This window comes from Meriones unguiculatus, chromosome 18 (assembly GCF_030254825.1).
Source record: "Meriones unguiculatus strain TT.TT164.6M chromosome 18, Bangor_MerUng_6.1, whole genome shotgun sequence".
In the NCBI taxonomy this organism is placed as follows: Eukaryota; Metazoa; Chordata; class Mammalia; order Rodentia; family Muridae; genus Meriones; species Meriones unguiculatus.
The window spans coordinates 36,764,777-36,792,610 of record NC_083365.1 but is presented as its reverse complement, the minus strand read 5'-3'; the positions used below and the strand labels follow the sequence as shown (position 1 = coordinate 36,792,610).

At 39.2% G+C, this 27,834-nt stretch overlaps 1 protein-coding gene across 3 annotated transcripts in view; it reads right to left on the bottom strand.

Annotated features, from left to right (window-relative positions):
- Positions 1-3,732: 3,732 nt before the first annotated feature.
- The window catches only part of Qser1 (glutamine and serine rich 1), a 63,534-nt gene continuing 39,432 nt past the window's right edge, over positions 3,733-27,834 (bottom strand). For 2 of the 3 annotated variants that reach the window (XM_021646361.2, XM_060371858.1), the window contains exons 4-12: positions 24,262-24,578; positions 22,708-22,824; positions 21,958-22,091; positions 20,621-20,838; positions 15,459-15,596; positions 14,020-14,117; positions 11,292-11,444; positions 9,124-9,219; positions 3,733-7,562 (exon numbers count right to left, since the gene is read on the bottom strand). In XM_021646361.2, the coding sequence (XP_021502036.2) occupies positions 7,422-7,562; positions 9,124-9,219; positions 11,292-11,444; positions 14,020-14,117; positions 15,459-15,596; positions 20,621-20,838; positions 21,958-22,091; positions 22,708-22,824; positions 24,262-24,578 (1,412 nt within the window). In that variant the 3' untranslated portion in view covers positions 3,733-7,421. Of the gene's footprint in view, positions 7,563-9,123; positions 9,220-11,291; positions 11,445-14,019; positions 14,118-15,458; positions 15,597-20,620; positions 20,839-21,957; positions 22,092-22,707; positions 22,825-24,261; positions 24,579-27,834 lie in introns of those variants that run through there. The other variant, XR_009587443.1, reaches the window with a different exon arrangement.

Here is a 27,834-nt window from a genome sequence, read left to right as displayed (position 1 = left end):
TGATTTTTTTCTATGGCCGCCCTTGCTCTGAATAATGACACGGAGACCTTTCCATTAATCAAAAGCTTATGGAACTATGGCTGGGCAGGTTCTCGGTTACTCTAACACTGGCCTGGCCTACTTCCTGCCACAAGGCCTGTTACCTATCATCTTAGTCTCATTCTGGCACCTGCATCTTAGTTCCACTCTGGTGAATCTGCCTCTTTCCGGTTCCTATCTGGGACCCCACCCCCATTTCCTAGCCCAGAAGACAGCCTTCTAATCCTGCCTCAGTTTATTGGCCATCAGATTTTTATTAAAACCAATCAGAAGGTAATGGAGTAGTGTTTACAAAATATTGAGACAGGAGATGCTTCAAAAAAAAAAAAAAAAAAAAAAAGAGTACCAAATTCCTGCTTGTGAACAGATCTGTACCTGCACAGAAATCAACATTTGAATATACAAGGACAATCTTTTTTTTTTTTCAATGCAGTTTATTCAGGAACCTTGAACAATCATCGGACCCTGGGGAAAGCCAGCCCACAGCTTAAATAGCCTCTGAGTAGCCAACCCCAGCGTGCCACGTGGGCAATGCAGATAGGTCCACATACATGGAAGCAAGCCAGATCCTCAGCCTTAGCCAAATGTGGAGTTTACAAGGACAATCTTTACACAGTGCACAAAGACTTCACTCCCAACAGACCACCCCCTGGCCCCTGGCCCCTGGCCCCCAGACAATCCCTGATTCTTGGCTTCACTACAAAATAATTCCAGAATGAGGCAGTATGGCCAGGTTTGGAGTTTATTAGATCACAGTGTAGTTTTAAAGCACAAGCGTTTAGGCAGGGAGGGCTGGGTGGAGGAACAATAAGGGATACCCAAGGTGCTTTGGGGCTTCTCGAAAGTGGGGACACTCCATTGTCTTTACTCTGTTTAGGATTGGGGTGGGTTTTGAAGTCACTGTCTTCAGACAGTTGCTAAGGGATGTAATGACATCAGGCATTGGTTCCTGAGGTGTGTCTGACCGGATTACAGTTAATATGGTTGAGAAGTCTAGCTCTCAAAGATGTAGAAATGGTGATCTTCACGTGAAAGTAGTCTTGTGTGATTCCTAGTAGGATGTCCTAAGGCCACAGGGGCTCGTACAGAATTTAAGTGTGTGTTGTTGCCATTTTAACAACCTAAACATTTCCTAGTATTATTTTCATTGTGTATGAATGTATTCTCACAGGCGTCAGAGTGGGTAGCAGTGCTGTTTGTTCATGTGTGTGGGGTAGTTGCATCCCCTAGATAGAGCTGATGTTCCAGCCATTTGTGAGCCTCTTACCGAGGGTCCTGGGAACTGAGCTCAGATCCTCTGCAAAGAGCAGTGTGCACTCATAACTCCCCCACTCACATTACTATGGGACTTGGTATCCACCCTTATTTAATCTTCACCATCTCTTTAGAGGCCCTGTTTCCACACAGACTCACAGGCCTGTAATGTGTGGAAAGAACTGGAAGGCATGTTAAGCAAAATAAGGCAGACTCGGATACTGTGTTCTCCTGGAGAATCTCAGTTTGTGAGTGTGTGCATGTGTGGTCATGAAAGTAGAAATAGGATGAGGGAAGAAATCTTAAGGAGGGCAGGGAAAGGGCGATAGAATGCATGTGATGTGGAAACAGAAGACAGGACTATTTGAAAAGGGGACTAGCAGGAGAGGTAGATGAGGGAGGGCAGTGGGTTAGGGGATGAACAGGATGAGTAAGATCAAAATAGGATGATTATAATAGTCTAGAGTGAAGCAAGTTACTTTGTATGCTACTTTTAAAATGTGTGAAGAGGTGGGGGCTGGAGATGGCTCGGTGGCTAGGCTCACCCCTGCTCCATTCCAGGGCCCGGCACCTACAGACACTGCCTTACAACTGCAGCTCTAGCCCTGGGGATCCAGAGTTCCTCCAGCCTCCTTGGCCACCAGGCACCAAGTGCACATACACACAAACAAAAACCCCATACACATCTTTTTAAAAATAGAGGTGGTCAGAGTTGTGAATGCAGTGGGAAGTTAACTGATTTTTGTCATTTTCTTGTCCTAAATACAGCTAGATGTCAAATTAAAGAACAATCTCCATTTGAGTAAAAACAGTCACCTCCCCAGGCAGCATAGCTATGTGTAACACACGTAACACGGCAATTTCTTGACTCCTGATAAACATCAGAAAATAGATAAGGCTTAACAGACCAATAGGTAATTGTACCTTCCTTTCATTTGAAACCACTCAGCACTGAATAATTAATTCGTCATAGCTGAAGAGGACATTTATATATATTTAAATACATATAATGTATGTATTTATATATACATATATAAATATATATGTGTACATATAACTAAAAATGATCAATAACCTAAACCACCTTTTAGAGTATGCTTCTCATTTCAACGTAGTTCTTTTTGAAATTGGTGATTTAATTAAAGCTGAGCCACAAAACAGGGTAATCCATAATGCCAAGCCTTGTGACTTCCCCATGTTTGGGAACTGAAGGCACATTTTAGGCCTTCACCAACTTTGTGGAGGAAGATTATCTATTCTTTCCCACACTTTCTTTGACTTTCTTTCACTTTTATTAGCAACAGAGCATTACAGTTTTGTTTTTTTTTAAATAAAATATTTCTATTTGGAAGACAAAAAAGCAGTATTGTTTTTTAATTTTGTGTATGATGGGGTAGAGGATGTGGACATGCCAAGGAGCACATATGGAGATGAGAGGACAGTTTTGTGGAGTGTTTTCCCTACAGCTCTGCATAGGTTCTAGAGATCAAACTCAGACCAGACTCACAAGGAATGTGTTCTAGCTGCTGAGCCACATCACAGGCCCAGAAACATCTCAACGACAAGGTTAAACAGTTGAGCCCAGAGAACTACTCTGAGATTCAAAGTAAGTTTTTATATAATGCTAAAATCAGATAGTAATGAAACATTAACAAAACACAGTGTAAGAGCTACCCTTTAGCTTTGCAATACAGATCATTTGAGCAACTTTCCTTTTTATTTGGTGTTTTGCCTGCATATATGTATGTGTTCCTGGTGAGAAGGGCATGTTGGATCCTCTGTTAATTGATGCTTTTGAATGAGCTGCCTGTTGGGGACTGGTAAGAGTAGCTGGGTCCTCTGAAAGCATGCACTTAGCCAACAAGCTCTCTCAAGAATGAGCAGCAATTTCAGAGCTAATAGAGCAAAGTGTAGGCTATTTACAGGATCCTAAAATACTTTTACAGCTGATTAAAAAAAAAATTTATGTGCACGAGTGTTTGTCTGCATGTATGTTTCTGTCTTACGTGCCTGGCGCTTGTGGAGGTCAGAAGAGGGTGTCAGATTCTCTGGAGGGATGAATGGGTGTGATCTGCCATGTGGGTGCTGGGAATCAAACCCAGCTCCCCTGTAAGAACAAGTGTTTAATGGCTGAGCCATCTCTCTAGCACTTGTAAGGTAGTGTTTTTAATAGTGGCCTAACCTAGTTACAAAATATTACATGTTAACTTCACTTGAAATACTTGGGTTTAGGGTTTGTTTTGAGACACGGTTTCACAATATAGCCTTAGCAGGCCTTCAACTCAAGGGATCTGCTTGCCTCTGCCTTCCAAGCGCTGGCACTATACAACCTAGTCTGGTAATACTTTATATATTCTCCAAGAAAAACACAATATATAACTTATACAATATCTGCTGCTTTCAATTCTTAAAAGTGTAAAAAACCCAAACACATTCTGATTTTGTTTAAAAAATGGTTTTCACTTTAATGATCTGAGTTAGTAACAAATGTACAAAATTGTCTTTCACATTTCCATACATTAGGTATAATGGACCAACTGAAAATTCTGGCCTACAAATGCAGGTTTCTTTTTATTCTTAGTTGTTATAGAGGTGATTTTCAAAAACATGCATTTGTGAACACAGATGTCAAGAGTTGTGCATCTGAGTTAATGCACAGACCAGAGTTACACATTGTCCATTTGTGCAGTTGTGTCAATTATGCCTGACACGGGAGCAGCTATCCTGGGCTACTTCACTGTATTTGAAAAGCATTTTTGTGAACTAAAACATTTAAAACAAACAAACAAAAAAATGCATTCTGCAAATACAATAAGTTTGTTATCTACACATCTGAAACAAAGCTGCATCAATAACCCGAGTGTTGATCTCATGAGGGACTCAGTGAGTTTCCCTAGAGACCAGACTATAAGGAAAGTGGGAAGGAGACCCTTTATTAACCACTCATCTGAACCAGTAATGGATACCAACAAGCAAACAAAGCAAACAAAAACAACTTTATGGGTATATCTTTAGAGCTATAGGTTGGAATTTATCTGCTTCAAGGAAAATAAATAGTAAATTAATAGAAAAATTAGTTTTAAAATGTGAAGCTTTGAAAATAGCCTTAATGTATAAACCCTTCTATACATTTTCAAGTTGTAGAAATTTAAATAAATTTAGAGCTTTCAAAATAATGGGAAAAATTATTACACATTTTAAAACATGATTAATTCCTACCTTACCAATATCTTCAATTTGGCAAAAATAATAGGAAAATGGACAGTTTCTAGTTCACCTTACTGTGATAAATCACCATAAATTTAGTCTTATTAGGGATCAAATAGTAACTAGTTTATATCAAAATGGCAAGGAAGCCCCTTTGGCAACCACTTTTCTGGGCTAGTAACAAATATCAACATAGAATACTTTTTACATGGAATTACCCCAGATCTCTAAGTGTGCTTGAGGGATGGAGGTTGGGGAGGGAACCCAGGGCCCCAAGACATGCTAGCCAAGTGCTTTTCACTGAGCTACATTTCCCAACCCTCCAGAGCTCTACAGCTAGAATCCAATCTTTAACATTCTCCTAGCTTATGGCAACATGTGCTTTACCTCTTTTTCTACAACCTAAACGTTTTCCTATATCATACATTTCCCTGGCAAACACTAACCAACTAAGTACTTAGCTTCCTACAGAGAAAGAACTGGTGTATGGTTATGATATAGTCCTATTTTTCTCTAAGGCCTGAGGTTGGCTGCTTTCCTATGCTATTGAGAATAAATGAGGTGACAATGCATCTAAACAGGGTCTCTTGGCCTTCTACACTGTGAAGTGTGTTTTATTAATGGGAATACAACAGGTTGACGGCAATTGCCCTCAAAAAGAAAGGGAAAGCCAGGCATAGTGGCTCATGCCTATGATCCCAGCATTCTAGTGGCTGAGGCAGGTGGACTGCCATGAATCTGGAGCCAGCTTGGACTAGACAGTGAGTTTTGACCAGCTTGGGTTAGAGTGTGAGACCCTGCTTTAAACAACAACAACAACAAAAAGGATATTTTTGTAGTAAGATTTACCTTAAGAAATTTATTCATCATAATGAAATTCAAACATGTACCTTTAACTTTAATTCAAGATGAAGGTAAAGGTATATAAGCATATCAACTCCCTCTTGGAAAGATACTGGATCCAGGGTCAATACTATCAGAATGGAATATGGCTGTTTCCTGTTCTCCTCTGCTTGACGATTCTCCTGCCAACGGCATCACCCAGATACGTTATATTAAAAAGGCCTAATAGGTTGCTTTTGTTCTCAAAGTAAGTTTTCTAAAACTTTCAGAAATGGAACATTTGACCCTGGAGAGAAACTCCCATTACTTAATACTAGAGAGTCTACCAGCAGGTACAAATGTTAAGGATATTGCTTTTAGTACGATGATTACCAGAAATAAGTGTGTAAGCCTAACTGAGGTGCTCATTTTCACCCAGCGTTGCGAGTGGCATTCTGAAATCAGGTGGCGTGTTCACTTCAATTCTGGGCAGTTCACTGGCGTTTTAAGTGTAAGGATGACCTGTTCTCAAAACCAGACAAGTGTGTCCACATGAGCATGTCTTATTTGGCCACTGAACAGTACCACTGCTTTCTAGATGGGGAGTAAGGCACTAAATGGTGACAAAACAAAGGTATGATGATTGATAACTTCCTTAGAATCCTAAAAAAGGCCATCGTTTAGAACGACACTATTAAATCTTCTTCACAAACAAGGCATCCTGTCGGCAACAAAAATAAACAGCACGAGGTCATGTTGAACCTAATACATTCGGCTAAACCACTTGAAATGCTATCAAACTCAAGAAGGCTACACTAGTGTGTGTAAGGGCTAAAGGCACCGAAGGAGAACTCCACTTCCAGTTCTGAGAGTTAGAGAGCTGTGTGTAACACTGCATACCGCTGAGCGTGTGTGTGTGTGTGTGTGTGTGTGTGTGCGCGCAGACATGACTTCTGGGAAGTTGGCTCTCTTCTTCCACAGTGTGCGTTGCCAGGCTTCACTGCACATGCCTTTACCCACTGGGCCATCAAATGTAGCAGCAGTTAATTTTGGGGGTGTGAGGGGACAAGCTCTCATCCTCAGCATGTGGCCCCGGCTGTGCTGCAGCTCTCAATGTAGGCCGGGTTGGCCTCTGCCTCCCGAGCTGGCATGAAAGGCATTCACTACTATGCCCAGCAACAGCTCATTTTTACCTTGACAAATCAGTATAAATCAAGTGCTAGTTTGGTAAGAAATTTATTTTATGAAATGAAATTAAATGCAGTGTTTCACACAGTCCCATTTATAAAGCTAAACTAATTCTAGCACCAAATGAAGATTCTGAGTAACACTAGGGCAAAACTATATGAACAAATATGGCCACTTCAAGACAGAATCTACAATGCTAATGACATGTACCTACACAGGGTTTACTGAAAACAATGAAGTATAGAGAGGGAACAATTAAAACCACATTTTCTTTGTGAAAAATACAACTATTAGTAAAATAAAATGTATAATTGAAAAATTTCCAAAGGAAGAACACACTATAAACAAAAATACTTTTCTTTGAAACAGGGAAAATAGTACGTCACTTTTTCATCACAATATAACTCGACACAAAAAGCAGTCACAGAATTGCACAGTTCCACGCCCAGATTCCTGGACATGTTAAACGAGTCCACAGAGCAGAGCGCAGCTTCTGAGCTTGTTTTACACTGAAGACATTCTCCTACAGGATGCCACGGCATACCAGATCATTTACACAGTGTACACAAATGCTTTATACCACCTCTTTCATTCATTTCAGTCATGGGGGAAAGTCCAGTCACTTCAATGTTATTTCTTTCGCAATAAAATTATATTTAGTGCACACTTTATCATTTGCCAATAGATGTTTCTGAAAACAAAAACTCAATCACCCCACAGTTTAAAAAGTAGAAAAATCATTCATTAGGATAAAAAGACTGGCTTCTGTGGCAGCACCACTGTCCTCAACAGAGGTCTGGTTCCCCAGGCAGTGGGGATGCCGCAAGAGGCCACTGCTGGAGAGTTGATTATCTGTGACACTATCCTTCCACAATTCATTAGTGCTATAAAAACAGGTTTTTGTGGAAATGTTAGGAACATTTCTGTTGTACATGATTTAGAAGTTCTCCAAATTTTTCAAATAGGTCCTCCACCCACTTTACATTTTTCATACAAAGCTGAACAATTTCTTCCTGTCCTAAATCTTCATTTTTTTTCTGCACAGATGATATCTAAAATAAAGAAATGGTTGCATTAGTTTACACATATCACTTGAAACTTAAATCCTTTCTAAGGCCTTAGAAACATACCTGCAAATACTACCTTTTTTTGTCTGTCTGTTCGAAATGAGAAAAGGCCTCACTATGTAGTCCTGGCTAGCCCAGAACTCACTACATAGACCTGGCTTCGAACTCACAGCGATCCTCTTGCCTCTGCCTCCTGAGTGCTAAGATTAAAGGCGTGCACATGCTTTCAGGCTGATCACTTTCACCCACGCTTATCCCCAGTCATAGCAAATGATTTTTTTTTTTTTTTTCAGATAATTTCAGATGAGATCAAAAGGGCAGGTAAAAGTCTTAGTAAAGTGCTTCATGCTTTTTTGTTTTTCAAGACAGGGTTTCTCTGTGTAGCAGCGTCTGTCCTGGAACTAGCTCTGTAGACCAGGCTGGGCTCAAACTGCCAGAGCTCCACCTGCCTCTGCCTCCACGTGCTGGGATCAAAGGTGTGAGCCACCATGCCCTGCTGCTTCATGCTTCCTCAATTCCTTCCACTTTTATTAAAAGCCAATGACAAATACTATTTCATATAAGTTGGTGTTTTGCCTACATGCATGTATATGCACCCACTTACATGCCTAATGCCTACAGAGGCCATAAAAGGGTGTCAGATTCCTTGGAGTTACAATGGTTGACATATGGATGCCAGAAACCCAGGTCCTCGGGTAGAACAGCCAGTGCTCTAAACCACTGAGCTATGTTACTGCCTACCCAATGACAAATACTGATGTCAACTCTATCTCAGATCACTATAAAAATAGGCAATCTAGTTTGCATCCACCACCTCGGCTCTCTCCTTTAGATTTAAGAACATCTTTCTAGCCAGGCATGGTAGCACATACCTGTAATCCCAGCACTTGGGGAGGCAGGTGGATTGCTGTGAGTTCTAGGCCAGCCTTGTCTACAAAGCAATTATAGGATAGTCAAGTCTACACAGAGAAACCCTGTCTTGAAAACAACAACAACAAACCAAGAACATCTTTCTATTTGAGGTAGTTGCGTTAACATCTCAGGTACAGCTCTGTGATAATTTAACCTGACATACATAACTCAGTACTATGAAGCTGGAGAAGGCTCAATAGTTAAGAGCAGTTATTGCATTGAAAACCTGGGTTTGGTTCCCAGCATCCACATGGTGGCTCACGCTGTCTGTACTTTAGCTCCAGAGGATCTGATGCCCCCTCTTCTGACTTCTGAAATCATATTACAAACATGGTGTACAGACATATATACAGGCAAAACACACAAAGTAAAATTAAATTAAAAAAAAAAGAAAAAAACTCCTTGATAGTACTGATTAGAATAGGTTTTGCTGAGCAGAGAGTGGTGGCGCACATCTTTAATCCCAGCACTAGAGACAGAGGCAGATCTCTGTGAGTTTGAGGCCAGCCTGCTCTACAGAGTGAGTTCCAGGACAGCCAGGGCTACACAGAGAAACATCAACAGCAAACCCAAACAAACAATGAAAATTCAGAAAAACATGTTATTTCATTTTAAATAAATAAAAAGAAATTACCTCATTCTTACATATCAGATAAACATGGTATTTATAATGATGGAGTGAATGATATAAAGAATATAACTGTATTTTCTCTGGATCTACAGCAAACTCCTAAAAAAGAAAGAAGTTTATAGGTACTTTTCATGAAACATCAGAGTTAAAGTCAAAAAAATAACCTGGAAAAATGTATTATATAGCTAGGTATGAGGTTGTGTTAATATTCACAGAAGTTTAAATTTAAATTACATTTAATGCATCTTTTATCATGTTATGAGCATATGCTATTTGAAAAACAAACTAGCATTATAGAACAATCTAAATAGAAACATTTCAGATAACAAAAAGGCAGCCTTCCTGCCACCCCCCGCACCTGTAGCAGCAGGGTCTTCTCCTGCAGCTCTGGCTGGCCTGGGACTCAGAACCACCGGCCTCTGCCTCCCCAGTGCTAGGATTATTCCAGGATCTCTGTTTCCTTTTTAAAACTGGGTTCATGAAGCTGAGGCTGGCCTTGAACCCCTGATCCTCCTGCCATTTGCCTCCCAAGCAATTAAGATGTAATTGTAAACAGGAACTACCATTGCAGGGGCAGAGTAAAATATTTCTATTATGGCTTCAGAGATAAATAAGGCTGACGGCATGTTACATAGCCTTTCGTCTTTCCTCTAGGCTAGGTTTAGATATATAAATTTAAGAAACATTTTATTTTCTAACAAGAAAGGGATCACCCACTACAAACTGATCAACAGCATCCACACCAGTTCCAACTTATTTTTACCTACCTACAACCTGGATAACTTTGTGCTTATTGTATCTGTATACCTTTATTCCCTAAATAGAAATTATATGAAAGCATGGATTTTTTACTACCCTTTACTATGGTACCCCTAGTGCTTTAGATTTATTTTATTACTTTTGATTATGTATATAGATGTGATTGAGGCATCTCTCCAGTCCTCCAGTACTTAGAACTGTATTTGCACACTATAAATACACAAAGCATTTTGTTGTAGTTGTCTGAGAGACAATCAATGGGTCTATTTTTCTTTGAATAAATTAAATAATTTTAAAGCAAGCATGGTGGCATTATTAATCCTAGCCCTTCAGAAACACATGGGTCTGTGAGTTTCAAGCTAGCCTGGTTTAAACAGCAAACTCCAGGCCAGCATCTTGAGACCTTGTCTCAAACAAACAAAAAAAGGAAAGAAAAATAACAAATACCACTGTTTTGTTTTTTCTGAGACAGGGTCACTCATTATAGCCCTGGCTGTTCTAGAACTCACAGAGATCCCACTGCCTCTCTGAGAGTAAAGGTGTGTGACACCACATCTGGTCCTATGGATTGTTTTGTTTTTTGAGACAGAGTTTTTCCGTGTAGCCTTGGCTGTCCTGGACTTGAATTGTAGACCAGGCTGGCCTCGAACTCACAGAGATCTGCCTGCCTCTGTCACTGAGTGCTGGAATTACAGACATGGGCCACCGTGCCTGGCCTCTTGATTGTTCTTATATGCAGTAACTACATACTTCTTACATTTGTGAATGTAATTCTATAGAAAATAGTTTTTATTTTGGAACAGGGTCTCCTATATCCTTGGAATTGCTACACTGCAGAAACTTTCTGCTTCTACCTACCAACTACTGGGATTCAGGCATGTACCACCATGCCTGGCTTACGGAATTCATTCTATCGCCCCCAACCCCACACCCCCTTTCTCTGGGACAGGGTTTCTGTTTTAGCCCTGGGTGTCCTGAACTCACTCTGTAGACCATGCTCATCTGAAACTCAGCGATCCATCTGCCTCTGCCTCCTGATTGCTGGGGTTAAAGGTGCTCACCACCACCACTATCCAGCCCAGAAAACATTTTTTAAACTTCAAAACATGTTGCAGATACTTTTTAATAAATTAAAAATGGTTCAAAACTATATAGAAACACATAAGCTTAAACATGGGATACTTTCTCTTATAGTCTATTTTATAAATTCTGTGAGCACTCACAATTTGCCAGATACAGTTCATGGCACACAGAGGACAAAAACAACAGAGTGCCTGCTCCTCAGACCACAACTGCTTATTCCTACCGCATGGACCTGACCCTTCATGATAAAACATTTGCTTCTTTTAATGGTTTCCTAGGAGCTGTGTTAAGTGAAAAAGGTATATATTCATTAAGCAATATGTTCTTACCTGTGCAGACTTAGTGGTTGTTTTAGAAGTCCTTAGGGTTTTCTTATTGTAAGTTTTGCCATTCATCTTGATTTTAGAAATAGCAGATCCTCCACTTTTTGCTTTAGAGTCTCGCGTAATAATTGTTAGTTCAGGAAAACTTTCCAAAGCATTCTTTAAAATAATGAAGAATAATAACTAACATCAGAAGAAAACTAACGTGAATGTCCAGGTTCTTTCCAGCCGTTCAAAATTCATATACACACAAGCACACTCAGGTACACATGTGGATGGTCACAGCGGGGATGCAGGTACAATTTCTTGTACTTTCCTCCACAAGGTATGGATTCTGTCTCCCCATTCCTTGAATCTGGGCTAATTATATGGCCTGATTTTTTTTTTTTTTTAAAGCAGCAGCACACCATGCTGAAGAAACTCCTGAGTTAGTACTAATAATGCCTCTCTGATTGGAAAATAGGGAAAACAGGGATATATGCATCTCTTCAAAGCTCTTAACACTTAAGCCATGACTAACACCCTGAACCAGAGGCAAACCAGCTACAGTGAAGTTATTAGATTCTAAATGAGGATGAGGAAAATGACAGTAAGAATTAGGCTGTATATTTTTTTTCTTCTCCTTCAGTTCTGCTTCCTTGGACTGCCCAGAAAGCACCTGTGAGGTAAGACCCCAAGCCAGAGTTTGATGGCATTCTGTCCATACACAGGGAGCCGCCACTGACACGGCAGAACCAGTCTCAGTCTATTCTTTAAAACCTACCAACATGGTGGCTCTAAATCATGCTACCTTCTGGCATGCAGGCAGAACACTGTATACATAATAGATCTTTAAAACAAAACACCCCAAAACAAACAACCCCCACCCTGTGCTTAAATAATTCTGGGTCTAGAACTGCCAGTCAAAACAAATAAAATTTAAAGATGAAAAACAGGTTGCAAATTTGAAACTTATTGGCAGTAGGTCACTAGAGACAAAAGGAGAAAACTGACATTTTCAATGAGGACAAGATGCTTAAGGGTAAAGACAGAGTATCACTAACTTTGGAAGCTGTAGGATATACTGGGACCAGAGAGAGAGGTGTTAGTGGTTAAAGACTACTTTTGCAGAGGACAAGGATTGGTTCCTAGCGCCCCACATGAAGGCTTACAACTGTTTGTAATTACAGTTCTAGGGAGATCAAACACTGACTTCTGACCTCTGAAGGCACTGCATGCCTGTGGTGCACTTATATGCATGCAAGTAAAATACTCAGAAACATAAAAGACAAATGAATCTAAATTTAAAAGGCACCAACTTTATCATAGCAAGTGGCACCAATTTCCATTTCTCTTCCTTATTTGGGGGTTGTATAGAGCATTGAACCTGGGACTTAAGGTATTTTAGGCAAGCATTCTACCATTCACTGAACTATACACCCCTATACCTCTGTATTACACATTTCTTTTGCTTATTTATTTTTTAAAATAGAATCTTATTATGGAAGCCAATCTGGCCCAGAATTCATGATCGTCCTCCTGTCTCAACCTCTATAATCCAACATATTCTCATGATGCAAATTATTTCTAAAGAAAAGATTTTTCTTAATCTTCTATTTAAAGCATTTCAAGAGTATTTAACTTTTCTTACAAGTGAATGTAATTACTATCAACAAAGAAAACAACAAACTTTTGGCCAAGTAGACATAATCAAATAGTTCAGGATGATGTTACACATTAAAAAGGAACGTTGGGAAGTGTTCTGGACTGAGTAGCTTTTATGATAAAGTTTCTGAGTCCAGAATATCTTTCAGTTTTGTATTTCAGGTAATAGAAATACCAACTTATGTTGCTAAGATACATTCATAGTGAAAACTAGAATTCCACATCTTTCTGCCGCCACCTTCCAAGTGCTAAAATTATGGGTATGTTCCTATACACCCAGTTAATATTTAGTTATAGACACAATGTTAAGCTTAAAATTTCTTAGAATTTTAAAGATTTTTTATTATTTTATGTATACAGTGTTTTGCCTGAGTGTATATCTGTGTGTCACGTGTGTGGCAGAAGAGGGCATTGGATCCCAAGACTAGAGTTACAGATGGTCGTGAGACACTGTGGGTGCTGGAAAAGCATTGAGTACTCTTATATGCTGAGTCATCTCTCCAGCCCAAAAAGTATAGGTTTTTTAGAAGTTTTAAGAGGATTGCACGCACATTTTTGCAGAAAATACATGTAAGCAAAACAGCAATCCATATAGAGAAAATAAACTATAGCTTGGAAAATAATTTAAAAGAAATACAAGACTTGATTATGGCAAGTTAAGGGAGAAACATGTTTTGGGAAACATGAAAAACATTTTATAGGAGGAACATTACAAATAAATGACTGAAAAATGAATTTAAACATAAAAACTAAAAGTATGCTAAACAGATTCATAGTGAATAAATAGCATATGCTGTTATATTTAAAAACATTGCAGGGGGGAAAATAAGGCTCAGTGGTTAAGAGCACCGGCTGCTCTTCCAGAGGACCATGATTCAACTCCTAGCAACCACAGAATGGCTCAAAACCATCTATACTGGGATCTAATGCTCTCTTCTGTCGTCATTCAAACACACATGCAAATAGAGCACTCATATGCATAAATTACATCAATCTTTAAAATATGCAGAAGTGAGAATGACTTTAGTCAATTTTTCTATTTGTTTGGGACTGACTGCCCTGAGGTTTGCTAATCAACACCAAGAAGTACCTTGAATGACTGGTCCAAATGAAGATTCACAAGAAGTCTTTTCCGGTTATCATTGAGCATTCCATCTATTTTTTTCATATGTGGTAAAAGAAGCTCATCTGAAATATCAATTTAATAAGATAAACTATTAATATAAATATGTGCTGACCCTTTTCCCCTTCAAACTATCTGTATCTTAGAAGACATTAAATTTGTTGGTTTATATGAAATACAGCTTTTAAGAAATAGATATTTAAATCAAGCCAGATGTGGTAGTACATGTCTTTAATAACAGTACACTGGATGTTGAGGCAGGCAGATCTCTGAGCTTAAGGCCAGCCTAGTCTACAGAGTGAGTTCCAGGACTGCCAGGCTATACAGAGAAACTCTATCTCTAACAAACAAAACAAAACAAAGGCTTTCACAACAAAGGTCAGCCTGCAAAGTAGGTTTATCAAAGCAATAAGAAAGCAGCAACTATGCATGGCAAAGGCATGTGTTAGCAAAGTCCTGCCTGTTATTTCTTTTTGGGGGGACACGTTCTCATTATATAGCTCTGGCTGGCACAGAACATGCTATATAGACCAGGTAGCTTCAATCTACCTGCATCTGCCTCTCTCTCAAGTGCTGGGATTAAATTTGTACACCACCACTCCTGGCTCCTTAGCTCATAAAAAAAAAAAAAAAAAAAGATTGCTAAGAAGATGATTAGTTTTTCTAAACCTCTTTTATTATTATCATTTAAATCTCATTTATTATTTTGTAGTAATACTACAAGATAAAAACTGGTTTAATATACTAAAATTACGTAAAACATTGAGTATGAACAAGACTTGTTTTTCTGGCTAGTACTAAAGATGCAGTCAGGGCCTTGCACATACTAGCTAGGTAAGTGCCTTGCCATTAACTATAATCCCACTCAAAGATTTTGTTTCTTTGAGACTGGGTCTCACGGCTGGCCTAGAACTCACAGAGATACACCTGCCTCTGACTCCTGAGCGCTATGATTAAAGGTGTATACCACCATACCTAGCTGAGATATTCTTAGTTCACTCTAATTTGAGGTAAAGACAATGAAGGGGAAGAAAAAGAATTGTAACCCATTATCCAGAATGAGTCGAGAAGGGGAGAGTAACAATATGACAGTAACAAATTAATCACTTTTGATAATGTATTAAATACCTGCAGTTATTAGACTGTTAAATTACAATACACATAAATACGTAACAGGCAAGCACTAGGGAAAAATAATGTCAGTATTGTAGCATACACAGTACTTAGTACTAGGGAGGCAGAGGAATAGGGATCTCTGAGTTCAACACAGCCTTGTTTACACAATGAGACACTGTTTCAAAACAAACAAAACCCAAGAATAAAAAACAAAACAAAAGAGACAACAGTGAGAAAACGCCATTAAACAAACAAAAAAGGTTTGAATGTGCTTCTCAGCAGTCCATTACCATTGCTCTTCTCTAGGGCTTGCATGGTGTCAGGATCCAGAGCAATGCTAACAAGCAATTCCATGTAACTTTTGAAAGTTTCCTTCATTGCTCTTGTGTTCAGAAATCGAGTGACAAAAGGAGCTGGAGGATCAAATTCTAGGATGAATAAGAAATAGGGTACTAAATTTTTCCTTCCTGATTTTATTATTATTTGTCTTTATACCCTATAAACAAGATTGGACACAATTTCTTCCAATTTAAGCCTTCCTGATTCTTCGTTTAGAGACAACCCAGTCAGGGTTGGGGGAGATGGCTCAGTAAAGTGTTAGCTATGAAGCATGAAAATCTGAATTCAGATCCCCAGTTACCCTCATTAAAAAGCCAAGTGTAGTGGCACACACTTTGAATCCCAGTGCTGGAAAGGTGGAGACAGAAGGATCCTTGGAAGCTTGCTAGCCAGCCAGCCTTGCCCAATCATTAGGCTCCAGATTCAATGGAAGATTCTGTCTCAAAAAATAAGGTGACACCAATCTCTGGCCTACACATGTACATCAACACACACATGAACATGCTAACACAGACAAAAACATCCCAGATGAATTGAATTGTGGAGATGCACACCTGAAATCCCAGCACTAGTAGGTAGGAAGGAAGATCAGGAATTCAAGGTCATCAACAGCAATTTACCAAATTTAAGACCAGCCTGGTACACATAACACTCACATTCACAGTAGAGCTTTTCTAGTTCTGTAGTTCCAGTTCAGCACTCAGTCTTCAAAAGCATCAACCTCCCAAGTGCTAAGATTATAGGTGTGTGTCTTTGAGCCAGCACTGTGGGGCTGTGATACAGGACAAAGCCCAGAGCGGTAGCTTTCTAAAACAGATCCTTACTAGCAGTGGAGTTAAGAGATGTTAAAGGCTGGGGATAGTGGTGCACACCTGTAATCCCAGCGCTGAGGAGACAGAGGAAGGCAGATCTCTGTGAGCACTAGGCCAGCCTGGTTTATAAAGTGAGTCCAGGACAGCCAGGGCTACACAGAGAAACCCTGACTCGAAAAACCAAAAAAGAGTGGTGTTAAAGGCTAGAAAGACCCGGAGGGGATAGGAATTTCACAAGGAGACGAACAGAGGCAAAAAATCTGGGCTCAGGGGTAGGCTGCAGAGAACAACCAAGAACCATGCATGGAGAGGACCTAGACCCCCTGTTCAATTGTAGCCGATAGGCAGCTCAGCTTCCATGTGGGTTCCCTAGTAAGGGGAACAGAGGCTATCTCAGTAAGGGGAACAGAGGCTATCTCAGAAATGGATTCTGCTGCCTGATCTTTGATCAATTACCCCTGGGTAGGGCAGCCTTGCCAGGCCACAGATGAAGAGGACACATGCAGTCCTGATGAGACTTGATGGGCTGGGGTCAGATGATAGGGGAGGAGGGCTACCCCTTTCAGAGGATGAGGGGAGAGGGAAAAAGAGGAAGGGAGCGTGGTACCAGGAGGAGATCAGAGAGGGGGCTACAATCAGAATGTAAAGTGAATAAATTAAATTAAAATAAATTTAAACTAAAAAAAAAAAAAATGGTGTTAAAGCTTACACATATGAAAAACTTCCCAGGTGACTTCGGCCTGGCACCACTGTAGCATCTGACATAGGTCAGGTGAGAACCCATTTCTCTTCTGACATCCCATACCTCAGACAACTAGACAATGACTTATCTAGTACAGAAACCAAGAGTTGCCATAGTGATGGTAGGCAGAGGCAGAAGGAGCTCTATTAATTCTAGGTCAAACTGGTCTGCGTACGTTGCAGGCCACCTAAGACTCTAGAGACTCTGGTTTTAAGAAACCAAACCAAACAAAACACTACAAGACCCACACAAAGATAGTTCTTTATATCTACACTTAAAATGTCACTTCTAGTGACATATATTAAATTTTTTTACTGCAAAAATAGCCTATTCATATGAAAAATTTCATTTAAATTCAATGGCAAAAACTTCAGTATTAAATGTAACTCCAATTCCAAGGGACTCAATGCACCCTTTGACCTCTGCAAGCACCTTACTCAAATACACAAACCCATATCCAGTCACCAGGTGAACATGGATAGACAAGACAGACAGACAGACAGAGACACAGACACACACACAACCACACACACACACCACATAATGATTAACAATTTTAAAAGTTAACTCCAATTATGGTGGTAAAAGCCTTTAATCCTAGCATTCAGGAAACAGGCAAACAGATTTCTGTTAGTTCTAAGTAGTGAGAACCCTGTCTCCAAAGCAAAAACCAGGCTGGACATGATGGCTCGTACCTCAGCACTTTAGGGACAGAGGCAGCTGGATCTCTGTGAGTTTGAGGTCAGCCAGAGCCACACAGTGAGATTACGTCTCAAAAGCAGAAACAAACCTGACAGTATTTGCCAATGTAAAACCACAGATGATTCAGAGTAAAATTTAAAATTCTAGAAAACTTGTACCCATTACTGTAAGCTCAATGGCTTCCCAATATGTAAAGGCTCACTGATGATGACTGAACTCAGGTTCCCACGCATGCCAGACAAACACTCTACTTCTCAGCCACGCCTCCCAAACCTGAATGTTATTTTTTAAATATTCCAGGACCAACCTAATGACTGGAGTAATTCTTGAAACCCACAAGGCAGAAGGGAACTGATTCCCTCAAAGTTCTCCCCTGACCTCCATGTGTGCCATAACATATGCATACCTACACACACATGCATGCAAACATACACATAAATCCTAAATGTGAAAATAAAATCACCAGCATATAAACCCATATTATTAGATGCTTAACTAGTGACACCTAGTGGTCTGCCTTGTTACTTATGCAAGTAAATTTTTCTTGTTACCTGAGGAATCTGTATTACTACAAATCCAGAACGGAACTCCTCTTATTCTAAGCAATGAGTACTGCTAACTGCAAAAAGTACAAATAATGTTTTAAATATGTATTTGGCAGTGAACTTCCTCCTAATAGTGATATATGCTTCTACCTTGACTATTTAAATTTACACTTATCTTGAATGTGTGCACACACTGCATGTTTGTCACAGCAACTAACAACGTCAGCAACAACAAAACCACACATGCTCAAGCCCAGCATTTAGGAGGCACAGGCAGGAGGATCCAAGACAGCCTGGTCTACATAGCCAGCTCCATGACAACCAGGACTACTTAGAGAGTCTGTTGCAAAACAAAACAAAACATTTAAAGTAGATTTTAATACTGAGGATTTTTTCTACTCAAATCACTTCTATGAATAGCTCCCAGACAATGACACCTGTAACTCAGAAACCATCCTAGATATCAACCTAAACTATATCCCCAACAACCAATTAATCCTTCATTTAAGTGCTAGAAGATCACATCCTCAATTTCGGGTGTCTCCTCTTCTATTCCTGTTGCCATTACTTAGGTTCTGGTAACTTTTTTACCTGAAACTAGGTCTAATAATTAAATTCCAATGTTTATCATGTTGCTTTATACTTGAATTCCTCCAAAAATTCTCCTTTGTTCATAAAGACCCCAAACTTTTCAGACTTAGTATGGCTTGAATGGCCTTCCACTTTCTCTCCATCTTTCTTTGTCTTCATTAGCACGTTTTAGAGGAATAACGGTTAGTAAAATTTTCTGTAGTGGATCCTTTAGGTTTTTCTGGTCACATGGTCTCTGTACTAACAACTCAAAACTGCAACTCCATAAAACCATGTATTTCCAAACAGTATCTGTGGGGCTGTGTTTCAATAAAAATACTCACAAAAGCTGGGTAGCAACAGATAGGTCTATGAGCCAGTCTGCCAACCTCTGCTGAACTGTTTGAAATTTCTTATATATACAATACTCCATGCTTTGCTAGCTAATGGAATATGTGCTGTATTCTTGCACTGTACATGTTTAAACTCTAATATGGCAAATACTGATAGATATACTTAATATGTCATATGTTCTCATATTAATTAATTAACTATAGTTTGGGTTGTTTCAACCTAGCTTTGTTTCCTTTTTCATTCTGGCATAAACACAGATGTAGAATTTAGGGACTAAGGATTTTTTTTCTTTAAGATTTGTTTATTAACTGGGCCCTGGGGGCCCTGCAGAGACTGATACCCCAACCAAGGACCATGCATGGAGAGGACTTAAAACTCCTGCTCAATTGTTCATAATTTAGAAGCCACCACAGCATCTCAATAAGTATTTAAGGTAAAGACACCTTGATGTTTTATAGTCTTAAGATGAATGCACCCTGACATTAGAGCACAACCCTAGTTAGAGGACAAAGCAGGGCACCAGTGGGCTTTGCTATAGGGCTTTACCATCAGGTGGATGACCACAGTCCAGCAGTGTGTGCCATTAAAAAAAAAAATTAAAGATATTTAAAAAAACAAAACAAAACAAAACAAAACAAAAACCTCCTGCTCAGATGTAGCCCACAGACTTAGTCTCCAGGTGGGTTCCCTAGTAAGGGGAACAAGGACTGCCTCTGACATGTACTCAGTGCCTGACTCTCTGATCACCTTCCCCTGAGGGGGGAGCAGCCTTACCAGGCCACAGAGGAAGATGATGCAGCCACTCCTGATGAGACTTGATAGACTAGGATCAGATGGAAGGGGAGGAGGACATCCCCTATCAGTGGAGTAGGGGAGAGGCAGGGAGGAGATAAATGAGGGAGGGTGGGATTGGGAGGAGAGGAGGGAGGGGGCTACAGCTGGGATACAAAGTGAATAAATTATAATAAATAGTAAATTAAAAAATCAAAGAGATTTGTTTCTTTCCTTATGTGCACCATGTGTGTGCAAGAACTGCAGTTATAGGCAGTTGCGAGTTGCCTGGTAAGGGGGCTGGGACTTGCCCAGATCCTCTCGGCCACCAGTGTGAGGACTAGACGATTCTTTGTAATCCTGAGACAGAGTAGCTAATTGGCATTCCTCACTGGAGGACACACCACGGTGAGTTCTGCCTTTCCTAACTTAGAGAGCTACAGGTGTAGGCCAAGTGTATTCTGTAGGGCATGATTTGTGCAAAGCATAAGGAACTTCGTGCAATGGCATCAATTTGCTGGTAAAAAGATCCAGTCTGAACTGCCATCACCATTGTCTCCCTCCATTCCTGCACACTGTCTGAAAGTATCAAAATACTAATTTCTTGGGGAACTCACCCTCATCCTCACTACTGCTAGAACGGACCTCAGGAGATGATTCAGATTGTGATGATGAAAATTCTTCTTTCCATTTCTTCCTTTTCTTTGGTGGTGGCTCAGCCTTTATTTTGAGCTGTTTAACTTTGGGTTTTGTGGCAGGGGCTTTTGTAGTTGCAGTTTTTGATACTGGTGGGTCAGAAGTTTTACTGATACTACTTGGCTTAGATGGAACATTTCTGCAATGTTAAAACAAATTTCATTAACATCATTAAATCTTTTAAAACTGCAATAAGAAAAATGACGTTTATGAATAAAAGATTAAACATGCTCATACCAACACCGCCAAAATAAAGTCCATGTGCTATGTACTCAAGTAACTCCCGTAGCATTTTCATGAAATAGATCAATGCTGACACTCTATGTTCAGTTATTAAGGGGCTAATCACTCAATCTTCTTTACCCCCACCAAACACCTTATGAATAGATTTTCCAGAGAATATGAGGTACAGAAAGCCAAATCTAGCTCTCATGTTCTGGTGGTACTAGGTTGATGTACACATGCAAATGCATCTGTCCGAGAGCCCCTGAAGATCTGTCCTAGACTGAATCTATTTATGTGGTTAAAATCTACCATGACAACTGGGTCAGCAGCATGAAAACAGGTAGTGATCTTAATTCAACTAGATCTACTTATGACCGTAGATGGGTGGGAGTATCTAGGGTCATAGCCACATTCTAACACCCATGACAAAATCATACCAGTTACCTCCCAGATTCATGCTGCAGACCACCAACGCACACTGATCTGTGATCAGAATTCTACTAGATGCGACCTAGTAATGCACAGGTCTGTATGTCCCCAATTACCTTGCTGTAGACCTGTCATTCATTCAGTACTTTCATTTTATGGATGCAAAAGAGGGCCTCAGAGAGGTTGTCGTAAAGACATAAATTTAAAACTCCACCCCCCCCCACCCCCCTGAGACAGGGTTTCTGTATGTAGCCTCAGCTGTCCTGGACTCACTTTGTAGACCAGGCTGGCCTCAAACCCACAGAGATATGCCTGCCTCTGCCTTCCTGAGTGCTGGAATTAAAGGCGCCCATCATCATACCTGGCTTGATTTAAAACATTTTGTACCTTCTGTTTTTCCCATTTACTATAGTGACACCAAAAAGACCCAAAGGAAGTATCTATCACACCAGAGAAAGTTACTAGCTTTACAATGCTCACTTCCTTCTTTGAAAAGGGTTCCTGCAAAAGGTACTGCAGCATTCTCAGCCTCTTTAATTGATGTGATTGTTTCAACAATAACAACACCCAAATAAGCCCATAGATACATGACATAAAACAATACCTGATAGTTTGTGAAGGCTTAGTTCTTGGCTTTTTGGAACATACTCTGACATACTCCTTTTTGTTTGCATTTTCAATGAACTTCACATATATCCTTTTGTATTTAGTTTTTGCATTTCCAAAATACCCAAGGTACTAAAGAAAGAAGTATTTGAATTATATAATTATATCATCTACACATCAATATTCCTTTGCTGACCTCACTGCCAGCTATCCTTTGTATTTTTCAGTAGTCTGCCGTAAGCAGACTACTTTTATACTCATTTTGAGAAAGGGCTGATGGAGAGAGTGAGCGTGTATGTGTGTGTGTGTGTGTGTGTGTGTGAGAGAGAGAGAGAGAGAGAAGGAGCATGTGCAAGTGAGTGCAGGTGCCCGACAAGAAGCTGGAGGTACAGGAAGCTGTGAGCAACCTAACGTGAATTCAGGTCCTCTTCAGGAGCAGTGTGTGCTGTTGATTGCTGAGCTCCCCCCAGCTCTGTTACTCTTTTCATTTGTTTAAATATGTGTATGTGTATCTGTGTGGATTTGTGCATGTGAGTGCATGTATCCTCAGAAGTCAGAAGAGGGCATAGAATCCCCCAGAGCTGGAGTTACAGTTACAACTGCCATGTGAGTATTAGGAATGGAATCCAGGTCCTCTGCAAGGGAAGCCAGTGCTATATCAGAAATAATGTCAGTACATCTAACCCTACCTCATTTCATCCTTGAGGGTCAGTTTAGAAAAGCTGATGAAATCAAGCATTTTACTTACACTATTTGTAGCTGCAAATTCTCTTTGCCCATCTCGAATTTCAGGAACAAATTTCTGTAACAAAGCTTTCTGGACTTTCCAAATAGCTGGGGGCTCTTTTCCTATATTTAAAGCCTCCTATAATAAACATAATTAAATACATTTACAAAAATACCAACATGCTTATATTTAAAGAATGTTTTCATTCTTTTTTGGTGGTGGGGAGTGGAAGGGGGTGTGTGTGAAAAGCCCTGGCTGTGCTGGAATTTGTATGTAGACCAGGCTGACTTCAAACGTACAGAACTGACCTGCCTCTGCCTGCTGGATACTGGTATTAATGGTATGTACCATCACATCCAGCATAACTTTTCTTATCTATGTCTGAGTTTCTATAATAATCACCCCCCACTTCACACCCTTGTGGTACCAAAATCAAGGACTTGATTAAGCATGCTAAAAAAGTGAGTGGAGTTTGCCATAGAGCTAAACCCAGCTCTTAAAAATGGTTGTATTCAGTCTCTATTTCAGTTTTCCCAAGAAAAAGGAGCTCACTGACAAGAATCCCATTACTCTTTAATTATTCTCTAAACTAAAATGACTGGAAAAAACCGCTAATGGTATTATCTTGTCATTTGTGTAGTTTTATAATAGCCAAAATAAATATTACAGTCACAATAAGAGTTAATTGTGAATGGTAGGATCATAGACAATTTGAATGTTATAATCTTCCTTGTTCTAAATCCATTGTTTTCCATTCCGACTTAAAAACAATACCAGTAAAAACAAATGAACAAAAATCCAAAAACATATTAAATATGGCTACTTAAGTATGGTGGCAACCTGTTATCCCAAAACTTGGAAGGCTGAGTCAACAGACTTGCCAGTAGTAGTTCAAGACTATCCTGAAGAATACAGAGAGAGTTATCAGGCTATGTAACAAGAGCCTATCTCAAAACAAAACAAACAAACAAACAAAAATCAAAAGAAGTTTGACTTGAGAGTTCTGTACTAACTGTACCACTCATGGTATTACAATTTAAATTATGAAATTAAATTCAATTTCATGTTTATGTTAGTTCTGTTATTTCTTTAAATTATATAAACATTTTCTTAAACTCCCTAATAATATATTCAGTTGGATGTCTTGAGATTCGAAGCGCTAAAATTTGGACTCGAGATGTAGCTTAGTTAGTAAAGTAGATCTCCTAGCATATGCAAAGTCCTGATTCAGTCCTAAGGACAGCCTAAATCTGTGTAAGATAGTAAGTACATGCCTACAATCCCAGTATTTCAGGGATGGAGGCTAGAATTCAAAGTCATCCTCAGATTCATGACATGTCTATGGCCAGCCTGAACTACATGAGACTCCCATCTCAAAACACAACACCAGCTGGGTGTGATAGCCCTTGCCATAGTGCAAACCTGGGCTACAGAGTAAGAGGCTAAATAAATTAATTAAAGTATAAATCAGACATTCAGTCCAACCTTATCAAACATAGTAACAGAATACTCAAAATCATCATGAAAACACAAGAACTCAAACTAGGCCCTTTAAAGCTGGGAACATTCACTCACCTTAAACGTCTCAATGTCTTCTATCTTTACGACAAATTCATCACGTTCTCTGTATTGACCTTCTCCTCCACTCTCTATATTTTCCTCGTCTGTAAAACCTTCTATTGCAACTGTTTCCTGTCCTTTTGCCAACTGGTCTGAAGGAAGACTATCAAGCTCAATGGCTGTGGGGGGTTCTGTGGAGTTTGCATTTTCCAGGGTGCTTACAGCCGATGAAGTCAGATGAACATCTTGTTTAACTGCACCAACAGTGGAAGAAGCGGGAGCAGCACCAGCAGCCTCGGCAGATGCACCAGGATTGACCACAGATAGAGCTTCTGAAATTGAACCACATAAGTACAACACTGACAAATATTTAAAAAGTTATATATTTTGAGTGAAGTCTGAAACATTAACGTAAGTTATTTTTGTAATCAACTGCTTGGAAACAATTCCATGAAAAGAAATTAAGAAATGGTTTTTAGTCCAAGAATCAAAGAGGTGCAAATTGAATCTGAATAAGAAGATTGCAATGCAAACTCGCAGCTATGACCTACCTATCCTTGCCTCAAACTACATTAAACATCAAAGTAATTTCAAAAGACAGAGATACACTAAAATGATAGAAAATAAGGAAAGGTCAGAGAGCCAAGGCTTTGAGACCTCCAAGAAGGAAGGATAATAGGATACAGAAAAGAAAAGAAACAGGCTGGAGAGCTTAAGTAGGATGGAGTAGTTAAGAGAGTACTGGCTCCTTTTCCAGAGGACCCTGGTTAGACTGCCAATGCCTACATGGCAGCTCAAAGCTGTCTCTAATTCCAGTTCCAGGAGCTCTGATGCCCTCTCTGACTTCCATGGGCACTGGGTATGCACATAGTGCACAGACTTACATGCATCCAACCCTGGCCTTCACACAAACAAGTACTTTAAAACAGCACCAGGAACTACTAAAATAAAGCAGTACTATGAAAAACGTTATACTAGCAAAATAAATAAGTTAGATGAAATAGACAAACTCCTAGAAAGACAAACTATTAACAAAAAAAACCTCAGGAAGAATGAATATGAATAGACAAATTAGTCAATAAGAAAAATGAAAATAATTAAAAATTATCCTATAAAGAAAAGGCACAAGCCCCACAGACTTGACTGTTGAATTCTACCAAAAATGAAGGAAATAATACTTAAAAAACTCCAGAAATAACTCACTTTATTAGGACAGAGGATCAGAATAGCCTAGGCTGGCTCTGAACTCAAAGATCCACTTCCTCTGCCTCCAGAGTACTGGGATCAGAAGCATGAATAACCATGCCCAGCAATACAGTGTTATTCTAATATGAAGACTAGACAATGTAACAACAGTAATAATAATAACAATGGTTAATATCTCTAATGATATAAACACAAAAACCTTCAACAAAATCCAGTGAACACATCAACATTTAAAGAGTTATACAAGAGACAGTTGTTGTAGCTTAGTGATAGAGTCCATTCCAGCAGGCACAAGCCATGATGTCAATCCACAACATAAAAATAAATAATAAACAATTTAAAAATAAATAATAAGAATAAATACACAAGTAAAAGTGTGCTTTTTGTTTTTTTCTTTTGTTTTGTTTTTTTTGAGACAGGTTTTCTCTATATAGCCTTGGCTGTCCTGGCACTCACTCTGTAGACCAGGCTGCCCTTTAACTCAGGGATCCACCTGTCTCTACCTTCTGAGTGTTGGGATTAAAGGTGTGCACCATCACTGCCTGGCTGTACTAGTATGAGCTAGTATTAGCAATTTTAGAAATTTAATTCACATAATATACTATGTAAGCAGTACAATGGGAGAAAAAAGAAAATTACAGGACCATCAAGAGGCACAGAAAAAGTATTTTGCAAAATTTAGTTCTTTTTCTTGCTAAAAAAAAAAAAAAAAAAAAAAAAAAAAAAGTCATCAACTCAAAAATAGAAATTCCTCAGCTTCAGGGGACATTTACAAAACCCACAGCTAACATTACACCTAATGAAGAACACTGGGTAGTTCTTCCCCAGCTCTTATCTAAAGAAATTATTAAAGAAAAATTAGATGACATAACCTTGCACATACAGAAATCATAAGGAATTTACTGAAAAACTACTAGAAACCAAAGTCAGGAACATTATTAGGACATATTAAAGACCAATCTACAAATGTGTGTCTATTAAGTTGTAAGGAACAAACCAAAAACGGTATTAAGAAAATAATTTCACCTAAAAGAGCATTGAAGTGAATAAAATATCTAGAATCAAATTTATATGAGCATAAAAAGTATGTGAAAATTATCAAATATTGTTTAAAGACATTAAAAGGAATAATCAAGGGGCTGGAGAGATGGCTCAGAGGTTAAGAACATTGGCTGTTGGTCCTGAGCTCAATTCCCAGCAACCACATGGTGGCTTACAACCATTTATAGTGAGATCTGGTGCCTTCTTCTGGTACATAGGCACACATGCAGATAGAATGCTATTTAAATAATAAATAAATAAATCTTTGTTTAAACACATTAAAACAGGGTTTCTCTGTGTAGCCCTGGATGTCCTAGCACTCAATATATACACTAGGCTGGCCTTGAATTCAGACATCCAACTGCCTCAGCCTCCTGAGTGCTGGGATTAAAGGCATACAGTAACATGCCCAAGCCTATTTATTTATATTTTCAGACAGGAACTCAGTATAGCCCTGGATGGCTTGAAACTCTGCATATAGACCAAGATACCCTTGAACTTACAAATTAAAGATGTGTGCCCCTGTGTCCAGTTATTGATAATTTTTAATATTTTGTTCAAATGTTTATACCCTTTGCCCATTTTTTAAAATAAGCTAGAAGCCTTTGGAGCTGGAACTACAGGTCTTTATGAGGCACCCAATAAGGGTACTGGAATTTATACTGTGATAGAGCAATACGTGCCCTTAACCACTAAACCAACTCTAGCCCCCTTTGCTCATTTTAAAAATTGATGATTTGTCTTCTTATACTAGAAAGTGCTCGGTATACAGTCTTGGATACACTGTAGTAAGTTTTCAGAAAATATGGATAGCTTAAATAATGTCCGTATTTTCAAATTTATGAAAACATACTGAGTGTTTTGCTTTGCACATTTGAATATTTCCATATGATTTATGCTGCATAAGAAAAAAAATGTTCCAAAAGAAATGAAAACATACATTTTAAAACGCTAAAAACAACAAAACTAGAATGGCAATGTTAGAAACAGAAATCATGAAAAAGGGAAAAGGAGAAATTTGATATAGAAAAAGAAAATCTTGACTAGGAACATTTTATGCAACCTGGGCTGGGCACGATTGATTAAAATGGAGAAAAGATATGAAAAAAAAAAAAAATCCCAGCACAGCCAGGGCTACACAGAGAAATCCTGTCTCAAAACAAAAACAAAAACAAAACAAAAAAAAAAGAAAAAAAAAAAAAAAACAAAAGTACCCAATCACACAAGTTCAAAATATGTCAAGTAAATTCCCACTGAGTATATAAGCTAGTGGCTAGTGGTAGAATACTTGCCTAGCATGTGCTAGGCCTTGGAACCTACCTTCAGTACTGCAAAAATAAG